Genomic DNA, 17,973 nt, shown 5'->3' on the forward strand with positions numbered 1-17,973 from the left:
TTTTACAGTTGAAAGGAAATTAGTTGAATGAAGCATTGGTAAGTGACTCCAGAGAGATAAACACCTCCAAGAATGGAGAAAATTGAAGAGAAAGAAGCAAAGTGAGATGATTAAAAGTAAAATTTAAGTATTAGAATAGGTTCTAACCCTGTATTTTTGATTGCAGTACAAAGAAGGAGGCCCAATTATTGCTGTTCAAGTGGAAAATGAATATGGTGGCTATGCCAAAGATAATAAGTACATGGCTTATGTAAAGGAGGTAATAACGGACTGTTTTTCACAAAAAGATGTCATGGTGTCATTTTAAATGCTATTCTTCTTTCTTACTCCATAAGATCCTCTATTTTGATGATTGGTCGGGGAAGATCTTAAATTTCTGATCATTCTTATCTGGCAAAGGTTTCTGGAAAGAGTGCAAAGTGTTATTTAGTAACTTGCCTTTACCAGTGTTCTGAATTTTCTAGTTCTTACATTATGGGGGGAAAAGATTGGGTTAGTGACCAAATATCATTATAGCTGCAAGCTTTCAATTGACATTGTGGATTTTGTGCCAATTATTTAGATCTTAACATCCTAATGAATTATTAAATTTTGATCACTTGGTGCACTTTTCATTTTATGAGAACTGAATGAATATTTTTCCATGAAAAATTTCTTCATTAGTTGTGTTTCCCAGATAGAGAATCAAATGGATGAATGTTTATTTTGTTATTGTGCAGTGGTTCTCAACCTTTTTCTTTCCACTCACATACTGCTTTGCCATTGTTGCTCTGTGATTGGTAAGGGATTGCTTAAGGTGATATGTGAGCGGGAAGGGAAGGTTGAGAATCACTGCTCTAGACCCAATTGTCACTGAAATATTTTGCTTGAGAAAAATGGTCATTGGCCTATTTCCTCTGGAGCTATGAAACTGTGCACATAACGAGTCAATTAGATACGGTGAAAACAGTGGTTCTCAACCTTTTTCTTTCCACTCACATACCGCTTTAATTAATCCCTTTGCCATTGTTGCTCTGTGATTAGTAAGGGATTGCTTAAGGTGGTATGTGAGTGGGGAGGAAAGGTTGAGAATCACTGCTCTAGACCCAATTGTCACTGAAATATTTTGCTTGAGAAAAATGGTCATCGGCCTATTTCCTCTGGAGCTATGAAACCGTGCACATAATGAGTCAATTAGATACGGTGAAAACAGTGGTTTTCAACCTTTTTCTTTCCATCTTTAAGCAATCCCTCACTAATCACAGAGTACCAATGGCATAGGAATTACTTAAAGTGGTATGTGAGTGGAAAGGAAAAGGTTGAGAACCACTGTTATAGTGAGAAAAGTAAGCTTTCTTGCATTACTATTGCATGCATTCACTTTTGATTTAAACAAGAGTATGACGAAATAAGTAGCTCTAACAAGGGCTCTAACACTTGCTCCCCCATTGAGAGTCAGAGATGTGGTGGGGTGGGGGGGGGGGGGGGGGCGGGTGGTGGTGTACTTCACCTACACATCCATTTTTTTTTTGGAGATCCAAAAGATGAAGTGTAACTCTCAAAAACTAAATGTGATCTTCCAACACTATCCCTGGAACAGTTGGAGTTGAAACAGGGATTATTTTGCTTTGCATATTTTCTGCAGAAAATTCATTTCTGGAACTTGTCAGCAGTATTAACTATCATACCAAACAATGTTTCTCTTTTAATCCTGAAAGGCTTTGTTGAGCAGAGGGATAGTGGAATTATTGATGTCTAGTGACAACAAAAATGGATTAAGTAAAGGATCTATTGCAGGAGGTAAGTACTAACTTGGAGATTATAGTAATGAATAATTTCATAAAGTTGTTAATAATTAATTTAATTACATAATAGAGAATAAATCATACATTCACTATTGTGCTTGATTAATTTTTGTTAGACATAGAAAATAGAAATTAATTTTTGACTTGCATATTACAACACACATTCCAGAAAGCATTGAAGCAGTAAAGTATAAAGTCTGAAACATTGCTTATTTAAATATTCTTTTCCCTGACATCCCTATTACTTTTGATAAAAGCTCCTTTCACACCGCCAATCCTCCTAGGAAATGGGAAAACTTACTAGGCATGCTGCACCCAGGGAGCCTTTCTCATTGCTCCATGATTTACCTGATTCATCGGAAACCTGGGATTTTAAGGGGGTCCCGCCTCCACCGGTGACATCATGAGTGATGTATTACATACTCGCAGGGCAGTGAAATTGTAACAGGAATAAAGCACATAGGCGCTCAATGTTTAAAAGGTTGTCATTATTCCCTCGACAATAGAGTATAACAACAATTTACATAGCATTACATTGCATTAGGTATTGAAAATAATCTTGTGATGATTTAATCTTGGCAGCCATGCCGACTACAGAGTTAGATTTTACAGCATGGCTGGCCACACTCCGACAGCCACTTCCGCTGTACAGTTATATTTTACAGAAAGGCTGGCCGCACTCTGACAGCCATACCCACTGCACAGTTACATTTCGCAGCCCCGCCAGCCACAGTCATACATTACCGCTATCTGCACTCTGACAGACAGACACAAACATGCTGGCACTAACAGTACCTGGTAATTTGAGTTGACCAGTCACGACGCCACAGAGTTAACTCAACCAGGGCTCTAACACTTGCTCCCCCATTGAGAGTCAGAGCCCAGTTGACTTTAACTAACTCTGCCCCGTTGGGATGTTTCCCACTGCACAATTACCAGGTACGGACCTGCTATATTACCTGGTTCAGCCCGCATGTTCTTCATGGTGTGAAAGAGGCTAAAGATTACCTTGCTATGATAATTGGCTCTGTGTTTATTAGATTGGAAGTACTAAAATTTTGTGTGAAAGACTGGTGCAGATGAGGCAGCTGTGATGCTAGCTTTTGAGAGTACCTGTACAAGAGTGTTGAACTTCATTAGGCCAGACAGCCTTTATCATTCATATTGTAGGTTATCTCCCCTTTCCCAAACTTGAATTGGTCACCCTTCATTTCTAATGGATGTCGCATGACCTGCTGAATTTCTCCAGCACATTTGCGTATTTATTGCACCTCAGCATCTACAGGCTTTGTTTATTTCCCCTTGCTTAGGCAACCTTATTTACTATACATAGAAACATTCAAGTGTGTGGTACTGCAAATTCATTTTAAAATAATGTTTCATTTTTATGTAATTTCCTCTTTGTATGATTGCTGTTTATAATGTTAATGCATTTTGATATATTTACAGTTTTACCGACTTTCAACTTTCAGAAGCTAGAATCTGGACTAGCATTAATGAAAGATGCAGAAGTAAGATTTTTTTGCAATACATCTTGGGACATGTAATATCTTAATTTACAAAGCAATCCTCTTCTGGTTTAGTTACATGGGTTGTGTTAATTAAATTAGCGGCTGCTGGAAATTTGAAATACAAACAAAAGGTTGGAAATCCTCGCTCGATCAGGGGACGTGTGAAAGAGAAATAAAGTTGACATTTTACACGGAAGATCCTTTGTCAGAACCAGGAAGCAAATAAAATAAGCTCGTGTTAAATGTGGGGGAGAGGACTGTAGAGCGTGTTGAAAGAACCAGCTTATTACATGTAGGTCGACCAGTCCAGAATGACCTGGTCTGGCTAGGAGCAATCCTTTAAGACCTGCTAGTAGGCATGGCTATGCTCTCAGCCAATCACTGTCTTCCTACACTACCATCAACATATATTTAGTGATAGAATTTGTACTATCACAAGGACAAAGGGAATAACTCTGAGAGGGTCATGACCAGGTTGCCACGAGAATGCAGTGGAACTTAGGTCGTGATGAATATGTTAATGATGACAATGAGGGAGGGAGTACATTGACAAAGGAGTATAATCTTGATCTGAAAGGCTGCTGGAGGGAAGAAACTCAAGCCCTCGGAAGAAACCTACGGAGATATTTGGAGAACGTACAAACTCCTTACAGACAGCGCTGGATTCGAACCCTGGTCACGGGCACTGTAACAGCTGTGCCACTTGAAGTTGGACAATTCAGAAGTTGAGAAGGCAACAACTTGTTCAGATGAAAGATTTGTGCTGTTCCTCAAACATACCTTTAGCCTCATTGCAACAAAGCAGGAGGCCTTCAACCGATGCCAGAGTAGGAATGCAATGAAGACTCAAATTGGCAAATAGTTCAGGATTACCTTTGCAGGTGCTCTGCAAAGCAGTTAGCAAATTTGAATTTGAATTCTCCACTATTGAAGAGACGTGCATTCAATGTATAAAAGACAATGGGACAGTACATCAGATTGAATGCACAAGTGATTTGCTGCTTCACTTGGACTGACTATTTAGGTAAACAATGAGAATCTGGAGGAACTCAGGGAGTTAGGCAGCAACAATGGAGAGAAATGGTCAGTCAACATTTCAGGTCAGGATGAAGGAATTAAAAGGGCAGGCATTAAATTTCCTGTTGTGCCTTGGGAAGCTTCAGTACAAAGGGAGTGGTTGGTGGAGAAGGAAGAGTATTAACTAAGGCATAAGAAACTGCAGATGCTAGAAGCTGCAACAGAAGGTGAACTGTTAGAGGAACTCAGTGGGTTAAGCAGCATCTGTGAAGGAAAATGTTTTATTTCTATTTTGTATATACATCATGGCAACAGGCCATTTTGGCCCATGATCCCATGCTGTCCAATTACATCCGATTGACCTGGAACCCCCTGTACATTTCGAACAGTGGGAGGAAACTGGACACCCCTGGGTAAAATCCACACATACATGGGGAGAATGTTCAACTCCACTCCTTATAGTCAGTGTGAAATTTGAACCCTGGCCCCACTTGCTGGCGTTGTAATTGTGTTGCTATGACCGCTAGGCTAACCATACTGCCAGTCAGGATTTCCAGTTGAGACCCTGCATCAGATCAGATCAAGAGTCTTGACCCCCAAAATATTGACTGTCCATTTGCCTCCACACATGCTGCCTGATCTGCTCAGTTCTGCCAACAGCAATACACAAACATACTGGGGAAACTAAGCAAGTTATGCAGCATTTATAAAATATAAAAGGTAACCAATGTTCAGGCCTGGGCCCTTCGACTGGGCTCAGACCCGAAATGCTGATTGCCCTTTATATCCTAAGGATGTTGCATAGCCTGCTGAGTTACTCCAGCTAATTTGTGTATTGCACTACAATCCCAGCATCTGCCAACGTATTTCCTTACATCCACCAGCAGCTTGTATTTTTGCAAAATGTCAATATTACTTTGTATTCTTATACCTGGTCTTTTCTCTTCTATCTTTAGCCTGGCAAACCTAAAATGGTAATGGAGTACTGGAGTGGCTGGTTTGACCACTGGGGCGGCAATCATCACATCTATCGGGAAGGTATGTAGAATTATTAGGGTCAATTTTTTCCACTCGAGAATTTTGAATGGATTTCCTTTTCTTCCACTGGTTCTGTTTATTTGCAAGATTTTTTCTTCTCTTTACTCTCTGAAATTTCTAAAATTCTCTACTTGGAGAATTAGGGAGGGTGGAATTTTGGAGATATTAATGAGGCGGTAAACCAATGATGAGGGAATTGAGAGCCAAGTTGAACTGACAAAGAAAAGTTGAAATTCTGGGCAGATCAGCCATTGAATGGTGTGGCTGACTGGAGGGGCCTTGCTCCTAGTTTCTGATTTTTTTTTTGTCCATGAATCCACAGCAAAGGTTGGAGTTGCTGAGAAAATGTCATTGCTTGCTTTGCTTAGAATTTATATGAATTATTTGGAATTTATGTGTTAAAACAGTAAGATCCATGCAAATCTCTTCCCAGTTCATAATGTTACTGGAAGATTTCAATGCAGTTGTTGAAATTGAAATGTGTGAAATGAGCTCTTGGCAATTTTTTTACAATTTTATCTGCTCAGCAAGATTTTCATCCAGTCCTACTGAGGAGTGGTGATTTAATGCATCCCAATAGAATTGTCAGTCACCAGAGCAAATCCAGCTAAGAATAGCAAAGTTTTATTAGAACATTGCCTGGATCTGAATGTATGAAGCATTTTTAGATTTTCTGATAACATGGACACAAATGACAAGCAGAAAAGAGTTTTTATTTATGTGGCATCTTTCACAAAGAAAAGACATTCTGAATCGTGTTACATCCAATGGACTGTATTATGCAGAAATTTACAGAACCATAGAGAGATGCAACACAGAAATGAGTCCTTCAGAACACCACGTCCACATTGATCATCAACCGCCCATCTGAACTATCGAACTTCATTGGCACTGAAAGTTCATGATGTCTGTAATGGATATCTGAAAGGGTACTCCGTCTAACTCCAATGATTCTTTATCTTCTGAAATTCCATCAAGGACCGGAGAATGCTGTTTCGTTGGGTTGTATTTGTACAATCAGATGACAACAAACTTGACATGTCTATACTTTGTCAATAATTTATCCCTTCCCCTTTCAATAGCTTTACTGGAATCTGCTATCCCTCATTGGTTCAGGTCAATCAAACTATTTGTACAAGAGACTTTGCTTAAACTACTCTTTTTCAACGGGGGCCCTTAGGACCTTGTGGGGGCCAAAGCACATTTAAGTAAAAGCCTTGTTTTCACCTCACATAATTTTTTTTTAAATGTAGTCAGTAGGAGAGAAGTATGGAAGAAACCAAAATTTGACTGCTTCACAGGGAAAGGGGCCCATAAACTTTGAGCAGAGTCCTTGGGTTGGGGTTGGGTGGGGGGGGGGGGGGGGGGGGTAAAAAGATTGAGAATGGCTGGACCTTAAATGACCAATTTTCTACCCTGATTTTTCTTGTAAGTTGATCATTTGCTTTTGCACTTTCTTTATTATGTGAGTTTTAAACCACTATATTTTCAAGGAATAATAAATACATTCTTTTTGTTAAAAAAAACAGCTGCTTGGGTAAATATCAATGTGCAAAAACCAGAGGCAAAGTGACATTAAGATTTATGTGTCAGAAATATGCAGAATGTTGGAGAAATGGAATACTAATGAAAGGAAGCAACTGCACAGTTTTGAAGACCGAGGAAATTATGCATCGAATCTTGGAAGTTGGTGCGTTCATTTACAGCTTTGGAGGAATAAATGAAGAAAGTTAAAAGAAGAATCAGTCATGGTGGTGTATATATATATATATAATATATATATATATATAAAAAACGGGGAAGTTGGTAATGTCGGGGAGGCAGCAGTTGGTCTCCATGATACCATCATCAAAATGCCTCCAGAAACTTTTCCTTTTAAAATGCATACTGTGAATTCAGTAGCCGTTAATTAGCAAGATTTTCTGTTATGCTTTCCATGCATGTTTTATATACCAGAAATCTCTCTGTACATTAGAATCAGATTGTATTAGAGCCTTTAAGTATATTTCTGCTTTAGCTGATATTGTAGACACTGTTTATTTGTACTGCAGGAATATTGAAGACCATTACAGCTCTTTTAAAGAAAGGAATTTCCATTAATCTCTACATGTTCCATGGAGGGACTAACTTTGGCTTTATGAATGGTGCTGAGGACTTCGGCACCTATAGTCCAGATGTCACCAGCTACGGTGAGTATACTGCGAGATTTCTGAATGGAGTGGTAATTGTTATTTTGGAGATCAAATTCAAATTTTTGAATTTCAGTCAATAATTCAGTTGATGTGATGTGCCTCTTACAGTTAATCTCAATATAAGGAAAAAAAAAGACAGATAGTAGAAATTTAAAGGAAAATAAATATTAGAATCACTCAGCAGTTCTGGCAGCATCTGCAGAGAGAGAGAAAAACAATGAAAGTTTCAGGGTTGAAGATTTTATCAGAACTGGGAAACAAATAGAATAGTTTAATAGTAATTCACAGAGATGGTGGGGGAGGGATGGATCTGAAAAAAGAGAATAATTCTAATAGGATGAAGCAAGGGTTGATGTGGTGATACACTTGTTGAAGGGTAATGAGGGGATATAAACAAAAGCAAGTGTAACAGATGTGAATTGCAGGGCTGTCCATTCCAGTTAGTAAGGTCATGCCTTGCAGAGAGAGTCACTTTTACAGATGAAAAACTTTCAACTGAGGTAGTTAGTTCTGATGCATTCCGGAAAAGTAAGGGGACACACAAGAGTCTGCAGATTCTGGAATGCGGAGCAACACACAATCTGCTGGAGGAACTCAGTGGGAGAAAAGGAATTGGCAAAGTTATGGACTAGAACCCTTTATCAAGAGAAAGTAAGTAACTTGAAATTAACATCTATATTTGATTGAGTTATTGGTGCCCAGATGGAAGATAAGATGGTGTTCCACAAGCTTGCATTAGGCCTTCCCATTACAATACATTACAGATAGAAATAGGAGAGATGCAAAGCATCTAAGTTCAGATAATTTGAAGGTCGGTCACTCGTGGACTGAATATAAGAGCTCTGCAAAGCAGGCACTTAATCTGCATTTCGTTTCTGTAGAGTAGAGGAGACCATATTGTGAGTACCAAATGCAGTAAGTTACATTGACAGAAGGACAAGTGGATCACTGTTTTATCTGGAAGGTCTGTTTGGGTCCCTGGCTGATGAGGGTAAAAAGAGAAAGTTGTGTGTGAAGATAAGTAATTTGGTAGAAAGGTCCAGGAAGTTTTCCATAGCAGCAATAACTTCCGAATGCTGGAATGGGAGGGGAAGGTATCTGGTGGTGGAATCTTGTTAAAGTTAGCAGGAACTGAGAAGGATGATCTATTGAATGCAGTGTTATGGTGGAATGTGAAGAGTGGGCTCTGTAAGGGGGTGAGAGGATGAAAACAGGGCTGTGGGAAGTTAATGAGAAGTAATCAAGAACTCTTCCTACAGTGTGAGAAAGCCAAAGGATCAGGAAAAAGTAAGATGTCTCAGAGAAAATTGTGGAAATTTGCATCATTTGAGCAAATATGGTCAGATGGAGAATCAAGTTGAGTCCTTGCGATAGGTAAGATGGGAGGGAATATAGATGAGACATTGAGTCTGGACTCTGAATCAAATGTAATAATTCTGTTTGCTCAGTTTCTCTATAAAGCTGGCTGACACCTTATACAGTCCTAGTTTTTTCTCTCTTCGTTTTCGATGACTTTGGTTTCTGATGTTCTAAGAATTGGCACTGAGATATATTTGCTGCTCGTCGGTGGGTAATTGCTGTTCCTGGGGCATTCTCTTGTCTCCAGCATGTCCTATGTCATCTTGTGGTCTCAGTACATCAGCATGTCAAAGTGTAATGTCTGCTGCGGTAGCACTACCAAATAAAGAGATGTCCACACGAGGTGAGTGTACAACACATGATGGTTTTACTGGTTTGAAATTCCCCGCATGTGCTCGCTGGCCCGCTCACTTCCGGTAACATATCCCCGACTTCCAGAAGTGACGTCTTCATGTCGTGGTGTCACTCACCACCAGGCGGGCCGCTACACAGAAGTAAAGGGCTCCTTAGTCCGCATGTGGCGCTAGGTACGGGCTCTTTGGCAGTGAAAGGTAGCCTGCACCAGCTTGGTCCAGCTGAGAGATGCGGCAATTTGGCCTGTTTGTTTGTACGGTCACTCGGCCTGCTACACACACCCCCTCCCCCCACATAGAATCGCCGTCACTCTGCGAGCGGTCTGACTATGGTCTCTGGACGGTCTACCTCTGCGCTTGACCCAGGGATCTGGGGCCAGCAGGTCGGAGTCCAGGTGTGGTACTTTGAGGCGGTCAACTGTGAAATCTGTCCTGTTGGCCGCTGATGTCCAATGTGAACACCACACTGTCTCTCTGCAGTACCTTGGAGGAGCCTTTGTATGAGCACGGTAGGGGACCTTTGCTGTCCTCTGCGTATGAAAACATAGTGTGTGGATTTCAGATCCACTGGAACATGGCTGGGTGGCAAGCCGTGTCTGGATGGCAGGGGGGGGTCTTCCACCCGCTTGGTGTCTCCACCTGTGCAGGACATCTAACGCACTGGTCTGTGGGCCGGGGGTGTTTAAATTTAGGTCCCTTGGGACTGTAAGCGTTGCTCCGTACACCATCTTTGTGGACAATGACGGTAGATTCTCCTTCAGTGCCGTGCGGATTCTGAGCTGTACCCACGGGAGCTCGTCCATCTAGTTCAGTCTGGTCAGCCGGGCTTTCACGTGACCTTCAGGTGACGATGGATCTGTTCGACCAGTCCATTTGCTTGGGGATGGTAGCCTTTCATACAGTGGACCTGGCTGCTGTAGAATTTTACCAGGTTGCACCAGAGGGAGGAGATGAACTGCGCCCCTCGGTCCAACGTGATGTGGGTCAGGACTCCGAAATGCATGACCCTGGTGGTGTGGAAAGCCTGGTCGCACATCTCTGTGAATCATGCATCCATGAGTATTGCCTTTGGCCAGCAAGTGAATCTGTCGATGGTCGTGAACAGATACCTTATACCCTGGGTCACTGGGAGGGGGCCGATGAGGTCAACGTGGACATGTTTGAAACTTTGTTGCGCCGGTTTGAAAGTCTATAGGAGAGCTTTGGCACTGTAAGCAGGTTCGAGCCCACAAGGTAACGCCCTGGCGGAGCCCATGCCACACGAACTTGTCCGAGAGCAGGTGGAACTGTGGACCTCATGGAGGGGTGAGAAAAGCTGTGGATCTGGTCGAAAACCCACCGTCGCCAGGTCACAGGTAGGATCGGCCTTGGGGATCCGGTGGAGATGTCGCACAGCAGGGCCGGTTCTCCTGGTGTGGGGCAGACTTCTCTGATCTTCAGGCTGGTAATGGCCATATGGTATGTCTGGACATCTGCGCCCTCCATCTTGTCCTTGGTGAGCTGGGCAACGTTGAGGTCTCCCAAGGTTGTGGTGACAGTGAGCCCGGACAGCGTGTCAGCTACTACGTTGGCTTTGCCGGTGACACGGTGGATATCTGTGGTGAATTCTGATACGTAGGAGAGGTGTCGTTGTTGTCTTGCTGACCACAGATCTGAGACCTCGCTGAGCGTGTAGGTCAATGTTTTGTGGTCTCTGTAGGCAATGAACCTCTTCCCCTCTAGCATGCAGCGGAAGTGCCGTATCGCCAGGTTCAAGGCCAGCAGTTCATGGTCAAGTGCACTGTACTTGAGCTCTAGTGTTCGGAGGTGCTTACTGAAGAAAGTGAGGGGTCGCCAGTGTTTGTCGACCCATTGCTCTAGCACTGCGCCCACTGCTCTGTCTGAAGCGCCCGTTGTGAGTGAGGGGAGATGGGATCCAGGTGTACCAGCACTGTGGCCTTTGCCAGTGAAAAGCCTCTGTGGCCTTTGGCATCTATTGGGATGTCTCGTTGCCAATTTGACGAGGCTGAACAAGGGCTTCATGAGTGTGGCCACTCCTGGGTGGAAACGGTGGTAGAAGTTGACCATCCCCAGGAATTCCTGAAGCCCTTTGGTTGTGTTCAGCCTGGGGAAATTCTGAATGGCCTCCATCTTGTCGGGTATTGACGAAGTGCCCTCTGGGGTGATGCAGTGCCCGAGGCAGTCTACTGTTCTCAGGCTGAACTGGCACTTAGCTGGGTTCACTATGAGCCTGAACTGCTGACTGTGGGTGTTGGCTTTGGGGCCAAATGAGAAAGAAGTTGAGGTCCCTGCCGGCTCTTCTGCACCATGTGGAGCGGGGAGGCTCACGGGCTGTTGGGATGGCGGATGATCCCCAACTCCTCCATCACGGCAAACTCAACCTTGGCTTGTTGGAGCTTGTCTGGCGGGAAGTGACAGGCTTGTGCATGCACCGGGGGGGGGGGGCTGGCGGTCTCTATGTGGTGCTCCACAACATGTGGCGGATTGGAGTCATGTAAGTTCGGTGCCAATAAAGCCAGGTGTTTGGACAATAAGAAGGGATACTCGTCTTGGTCCAGGACATGGATTCCCAGTAACAGGAAAGAGCATCTCCATAGGGTGAGGGGGAAAGACTGGAACATTGTGTCTTTTACTAACCGGCATCTTGTTATGTCCACCACCAGTTTGTGAGCCCAGAGGAAATCCGCTCCAAGTAGTGCCTGTTCCTCAGCTGCAATGGTGCACTCCCAGTGGAAAACAGCATCTGCCATGTGGATGGTGACCAGGCAAGTGCCGTAGCTGGGAATGGAGGATCCATTGGCCACTTGCAGCAGAAAGCCTTTGGTGGTGTTTCTTGCCTCAAAGTGCGTGGGCAGGATAAGGCTAATCTCAGCGCCTGTGTCTGTGAGGAAATCCCTCCTGGTTCTCTGGTCTCTGAGGCCTTTCTGTGTGCCAACTGCCGAGGCCACTATCGGCGGCCGACCCGCCTGTTTCCCATTGCTGTGTTGATTCTGGCGGTGGGGTACAAGCATGGTGGGGGGGTGCACCGCCAGGCGTTTCTGTCCTATCGATGGTGGTAGAAACAATACTCGATGTTCTGCTCCTCTCGGCCCTCGTATTGCCGCTGTGCCACAGCTACCCCATGGGTTGGACGGGGTAGCAGCGTTGATTGCATAGACTGATTGCATGTGGAGGGAACTCTGCTGTGGCGTGTAGAACAGCCTGCCTTCTTCCTTGGCTACGAGGTGTGGGGCGCTGAAATCCATGTCTGAAACTGCCAAGGATACATGCACCGGTAGTTTTGAGAGGAATAGGACCTCAAACAGGGAAACAGTCTATGTGCCCATCTGCCCGGGCCACTATCTTGTGCATTAGCTCGGAGGGGTTTCTGTTGCCCAGGTCCTGCACATTGAGGATTCTGATGAAGTGCTCGTGCCAGCTGAGCACTAGGGTGTCCAAGAGGAAATGCTGGAACTACTCGTACTTACACTCCATCGGTGGGTTTTCTATGAAGGAGCTTAATTTGGCAGAAACATAGAAAAATAGGTGCAGGAGTCGGCCATTTGGCCCTTCATGGCGGTATCCTGGGCACTGACGACGTGTCAAAACTTGGTCTCCTCTGAAACGATTTCCCTGATGTTGAACTGTGACTCAGCCAGCTATAGCGAGTTCCTGGGCTGGCTTGCCCAGAATGGCGGGAGATATACGCCCACCGTGTTGGTCGCAGGCACTGCGACTGTGGATTCAGCTAGTTGCACCATTCTAGTGTGGTCGATACTGGTTCCAAAACGTTGGAACCGTTGGGGTCACCACTGTAACGTCTGCCGTGGCAGCACTACCGATAAAGAGTTTCCAACACAAGGTGACTGAACAATACAGAATGACTTTACTGGTTTGAATTCCCCTCATGCACTCGCTGGCCTGCCCACTTTCGGTGATGTACCCCCCAACTTCCGGAAGTGACGTCATCGCGTTGCGGTGTCACTCTCCAGCTGGCGGGCTGCTACGTGGAAGTGAAGAACTCCTTAGCCTGCACGTGGCGCTAGGCGCTGGCTCCTCACAGTGGAGGTGAGCCTGTATCATCTTGGACGTGTTGCGGTGATTCGGCCCGTTTGCTCACGTGGTTGCTTGATGTAGACTCAGTAGTTGTGAAAACTATTGATGTCGTATAATGTTTTTGAATGTCAATGGAATATATATCTTAAAAAAAAGTTCAAAAAGGAAGATGTAATTTTTTAACATTGAAAAACTAAAAGCATACTCCAGTTAAAACATAGAAATTAGCAATTAAAATAAATAAAATGTGCATTTCCCTGCTCATTGCAATCAACACCTCCCATTCATTTCATTGGTGCTTCTGTATTTGTACCTGGTTTAATCCAAGATCTGGAAAACCTGCAAAACTTAATGTTGTGCCATTAGACTCCATGAGAAATTCACTTTGCAAAGTTGAGAGGGGCAGCGGGACAGAAGATGCTCTTGCTGACTTAGTACAGGAAGCTGCAAACTTGGCTGACAAATGTGAGGACTTCCTGGCAGGTGAGAGCCATCTTTTGGTATTGGACCATTCGACTCAATTGGCTTGAAATGGTAAATCAGGAGCCATTTGTATAACTGTAGCAACAGCAAGTTATCATTTGGTTTTACATTGCTATGAGTGCAATAAAACCCAAAAATATTTTTTGGGTCATGCTGGGTAGAATATTACTGACTCTATCCAGCAAGCAAGAACTTTCCTATGAAATTGTCTTTAATAAATTAAAGAACTGAAAATCAAATGTAAACATATAGCTTTAATTGTTGAAGTGAATGCTACTTCGAAATCAAAATGCTAGGAGTCTTTAGTGGAGAGGCACAGAACTAGATATATTTCACAAATTTATTTGTGCTATGTACTGCATTGTATAATCTTAATTATTATTCATATAGGAGCATTGCTGGTTTATAAAACCTGAATTGCTGGTTTTTCATTGAACCAATTCTGTTCTTTATCAGATTATGATGCACCCTTATCTGAAGCAGGAGATTATACAGATAAATACATGCAAATTCGAAAACTCTACAGCAAGTACTTGGGTAAATATTCTTTTCACTTTGTGAATTTTGCACATTTTTGGGAAAATTATGTCCACATTTGTTTGCCCAGGGAAGTAAATTAAAAGAGCAGAGCTTTTCCCTCCCGCAATAACATTCCTATTCAAAGTTGGGTTCATTTCTGACTTGTGAGCAGTTTGAGAGAGTTCTCTGGAACAGAACCCTGCTGTAACCTGGGAACACTATGCATCATTAAGTTGAACATGATTTTTCTCATAAAATAATATTGTCATTAATGAATTTCTATTGAAGCCATGTGCATCCTATCAACTAAAATGTGTTTTTATTGATTCTGTTAGATCGCAGATTGTATTTTTTTAAAAAGCTTCCTGAACTAATAGACTTGATTTACTTTTTGATTTAAAATTTTCTCATGGTGGATTGATAGCAATTATCGATGATAACAATGGATCTATGAATATGTTCAGGCATGGAGAATTAAGAGTGATTGGAAACGAGATTTGAATATATCAATTCCAGATGAAGATGGGGATTACGTGCTGGATCTTATTAATAATAGTTCATTTTGTGCATGACATTATTTAATGCAATTTAAAATGGTACATAGAATAAATATGTCTAAAGTTAAACTATCTCATTTTTATTCTGATGTTAATCCACTATGTGATAAATGTAAAATCTTTGAGGCCTCTCTGATTTATACGTTTTGGGAATGTCCAAAGCTAAAAGAATTTTGGAAACCATTTTTCCAGAGATTCTTAGGATTAATTTGGAACCATGCCCTTTTATTGCTTTATTTGGCTATTCTGTAGAGGAAAATATTCCTTGGACATTCAAGAGATCAGTCCAATTAAATAACCAACAATGAATATGTTGTAATATTAGAATACAAGGTGAAGTTTTCGTAAGGGAATTTCCATTTTATTTGAGCATCATGTACAAGACAATGTAACATTAATGATTCATATTCTGTATTGCATTATATAAAATTGATGTAACTAATATGTAGACAACATATAATGTAATATTTCTCTCTACCAAATTAATAAAAATATTTTAAAAATAAAAATAAAGCTAATTTTTCTCATTCTTGTTCCAGGTGAAGAATTACCTGAAATGCCCCATATGATGCATAAATCACGATATGGTTCTGTTCATCCAAAGGAATACTTTCCATTGTGGAATGCACTCAGACACTTAGAAAAGGTCTATTTTTATTGATTATTGCTCACTACACACAAGGAAGATGCACCTTATTCAGATAGTACTGTAATAGGTTTGGCAAAAACAGTCCTGATCTTAGGCACAAGAATTAGTGATATATTCAGTTGGAGGTGACCATTATTTTTAACTTTGTGTGCTTCTGATTTGCCTCTCACAAAAAGAAGTGACACCTTGGTCTGAGAATTGAAATTTGAATGTTTATTGCACTTGCTCTGAATTCCTGTAACTATTAATATGCACTTGACATATTGAATGTAAATGCCTGCATTAACCAATTAGTTCTACCTAACAAGTTTTAAATATCAATATGATATGCCAAGCTGAGATGAGCCTTTCTAATGAGTATTCAGGCATGTTTGAAAGTCTGTAAGTTTGCCACATTCTCACCTGTTTCACAGAAGCTGGTGACTCCAATGCATTATAAACCAAAATGCCAACCAATTCTCTCACTAGATGAATAGTCTGAGGGGAATAATTAAAAATTAAGAGGAAAGTTAATGAATCAAAAGAAATCAAGGTACGGTACTTCCGACCAGACGTAGATTGGATGTCTGATTAACATTACAGGCTTCTAATGTACTGGGTTTTTAAACACAAGAAGAATAAAATAAAGTTGTAGAAAGCTTGGAACAAGTTCATTTAGATTTACTTCAAAATAGCTGAACCCATCAGTGTGTGATTAGTTCATAATTTCAGCCCCATCCAAAGTTAATGATCTACTGTCTAGGACTTGAAATAAGAGCTAAGGGGGGGAAAAGAAAGCACACACCTATGTCACTTCAAATTTCTAGTTTCTGAACATTCAAGGGACTGACAGAATATACTTACCATATTGGTGTGCCTGAACTGGTGATAATGCAGTTGGTTGGTTGAAACAACTGAAAGTCCTTGATTTTTGAATGTTTTATCAGAACATTTCTAAATTTGCTACCAATACTTTATGTCTGTTTTTTCATTTAACGCTTCAAGGAGTGGTCGAGCAGTGCATTCAGGCTTGCTAACTCAATGAAGTAAGCTGGGAATGAAAGAGGCTACAGAGATGTCAGAATTTAATGTAATTTGTTAGGGTTTGCAGAGGGAAGTATGATATTAACCATTTTAATAAGAAGAACATTAGAAGCCTGTAATGTTGATCAGACATCCAATCTACGTCTGCTAGGAAGTACCGTACCTTGATTCTTTCAATTAATTAACTTTCCTCTTAACTTTCGATTATTCCCCTCAGACTATTCATCTAGTGAGAGAATTGGTTGGCATTTTGGTTATAATGCATTGGAGTCACCAGCTTCTGTGAAACAGGTGAGAATGTGGCAAACTTACAGACTTTCATACATGTCTGAATGCTCATTAGAAAGGCTCATCTCAGCTTGGCATATCATATTGATATTTAAAACTTGTTAGATATACCACTAACTCAGATGAAGGCCTTTGAACCTACTGTTCTATTCACTTTCCCCAGACAATCACCATATCCCCTTGGAGTATGACAGATTACAAATTGGAGTTTTAGTTCTTTGAGACTGGGGAAAATTCCAGTGTGTAATGATCATTTTTTTTTGTATTGTATAATGTGTTTGTATATTGAAATTAAATTTTTGGGCAATAATGAGGTTAGGGAATTTGAGGGGGTGTATGCCAACAGGCTGTTTTGCCTGGATGGGGAGGATTAAGGTCTCAGGATAAAGGATTGAGGTGGAGGAGAGGATTAGTTCCTTTATGCTCCCAGGAGTCAGTCCACAGATCGAAGAATGTCTCCTGGATCCAGCACTTCAAAGCAACTGAAAAGACACAACAGCATCTCTATGGGAAGTCCAAGGAGATTTGCCATATCATTTGAATACTCTATCAAACTTCCACAGGAGACCATGGAAAGCATACTGATTGGTTATATCACTGTCTTCTTTGATAATGGTAGTATCAAGAAACACAGATGTCAGCAGAAATTGAGCCAAGTTCATCATTTGGCACTGATCTCCCATCCGTTGAAGACATCTGCCTAAACCAAGATCATGAAGGAGTGAAACACAAAAGTCTGCAGCTGCTGTGATTATAGTAAAAACATAGAAATGCTGGAAGAACTCAGCAGGTGTTGCAGCATCCAGAAGAGGTAAAGATATATAATCAACATTTCAGGCTCGAGCCCTTTCTCAAGGTAAGGTAGGTGTGCCCTTTAGGAAAGGTTCAGGCCCGAAACATCATTTACATCCCTTTTGCAACAATGGACGCTGTAAGACCTGCTGAGTTCCTCCAACATTTCAGTGTTTTTACTAATATTATGCAAAACCTCTGTGATCCTGGTCACAATCTCTTCTTAAGATACAGAAGTCTGAAGTCCAGCACCTCTTGGTTCAAGAACAATTTTTATGTCAACAGTTATGCGCTTGAACTCCATGTGACCCTAACTATACACCAGTCCAAGATCACCAAAAGATATGTTTTGCACATTTGAAACATCACTTCT

General features: G+C 41.8%; 1 protein-coding gene across 4 annotated transcripts in view; it reads left to right on the top strand.

The window, feature by feature from the left end:
* Positions 1-17,973, top strand: part of LOC138741057 (beta-galactosidase-1-like protein 2) — a 55,287-nt gene that overhangs the window by 18,334 nt on the left and 18,980 nt on the right. For all 4 annotated transcript variants that reach the window (XM_069894545.1, XM_069894544.1, XM_069894542.1 and 1 more), the window contains exons 6-12: positions 167-259; positions 1,698-1,779; positions 3,234-3,295; positions 5,269-5,350; positions 7,402-7,539; positions 14,229-14,309; positions 15,388-15,494. In XM_069894545.1, coding sequence (XP_069750646.1) covers positions 167-259; positions 1,698-1,779; positions 3,234-3,295; positions 5,269-5,350; positions 7,402-7,539; positions 14,229-14,309; positions 15,388-15,494 — 645 coding nt within the window. The remainder of the gene's footprint in view (positions 1-166; positions 260-1,697; positions 1,780-3,233; positions 3,296-5,268; positions 5,351-7,401; positions 7,540-14,228; positions 14,310-15,387; positions 15,495-17,973) is intronic.

The sequence above is a fragment of the Narcine bancroftii genome, chromosome 8 (genome assembly GCF_036971445.1).
Source record: "Narcine bancroftii isolate sNarBan1 chromosome 8, sNarBan1.hap1, whole genome shotgun sequence".
Lineage (NCBI taxonomy): Eukaryota > Metazoa > Chordata > Chondrichthyes > Torpediniformes > Narcinidae > Narcine > Narcine bancroftii.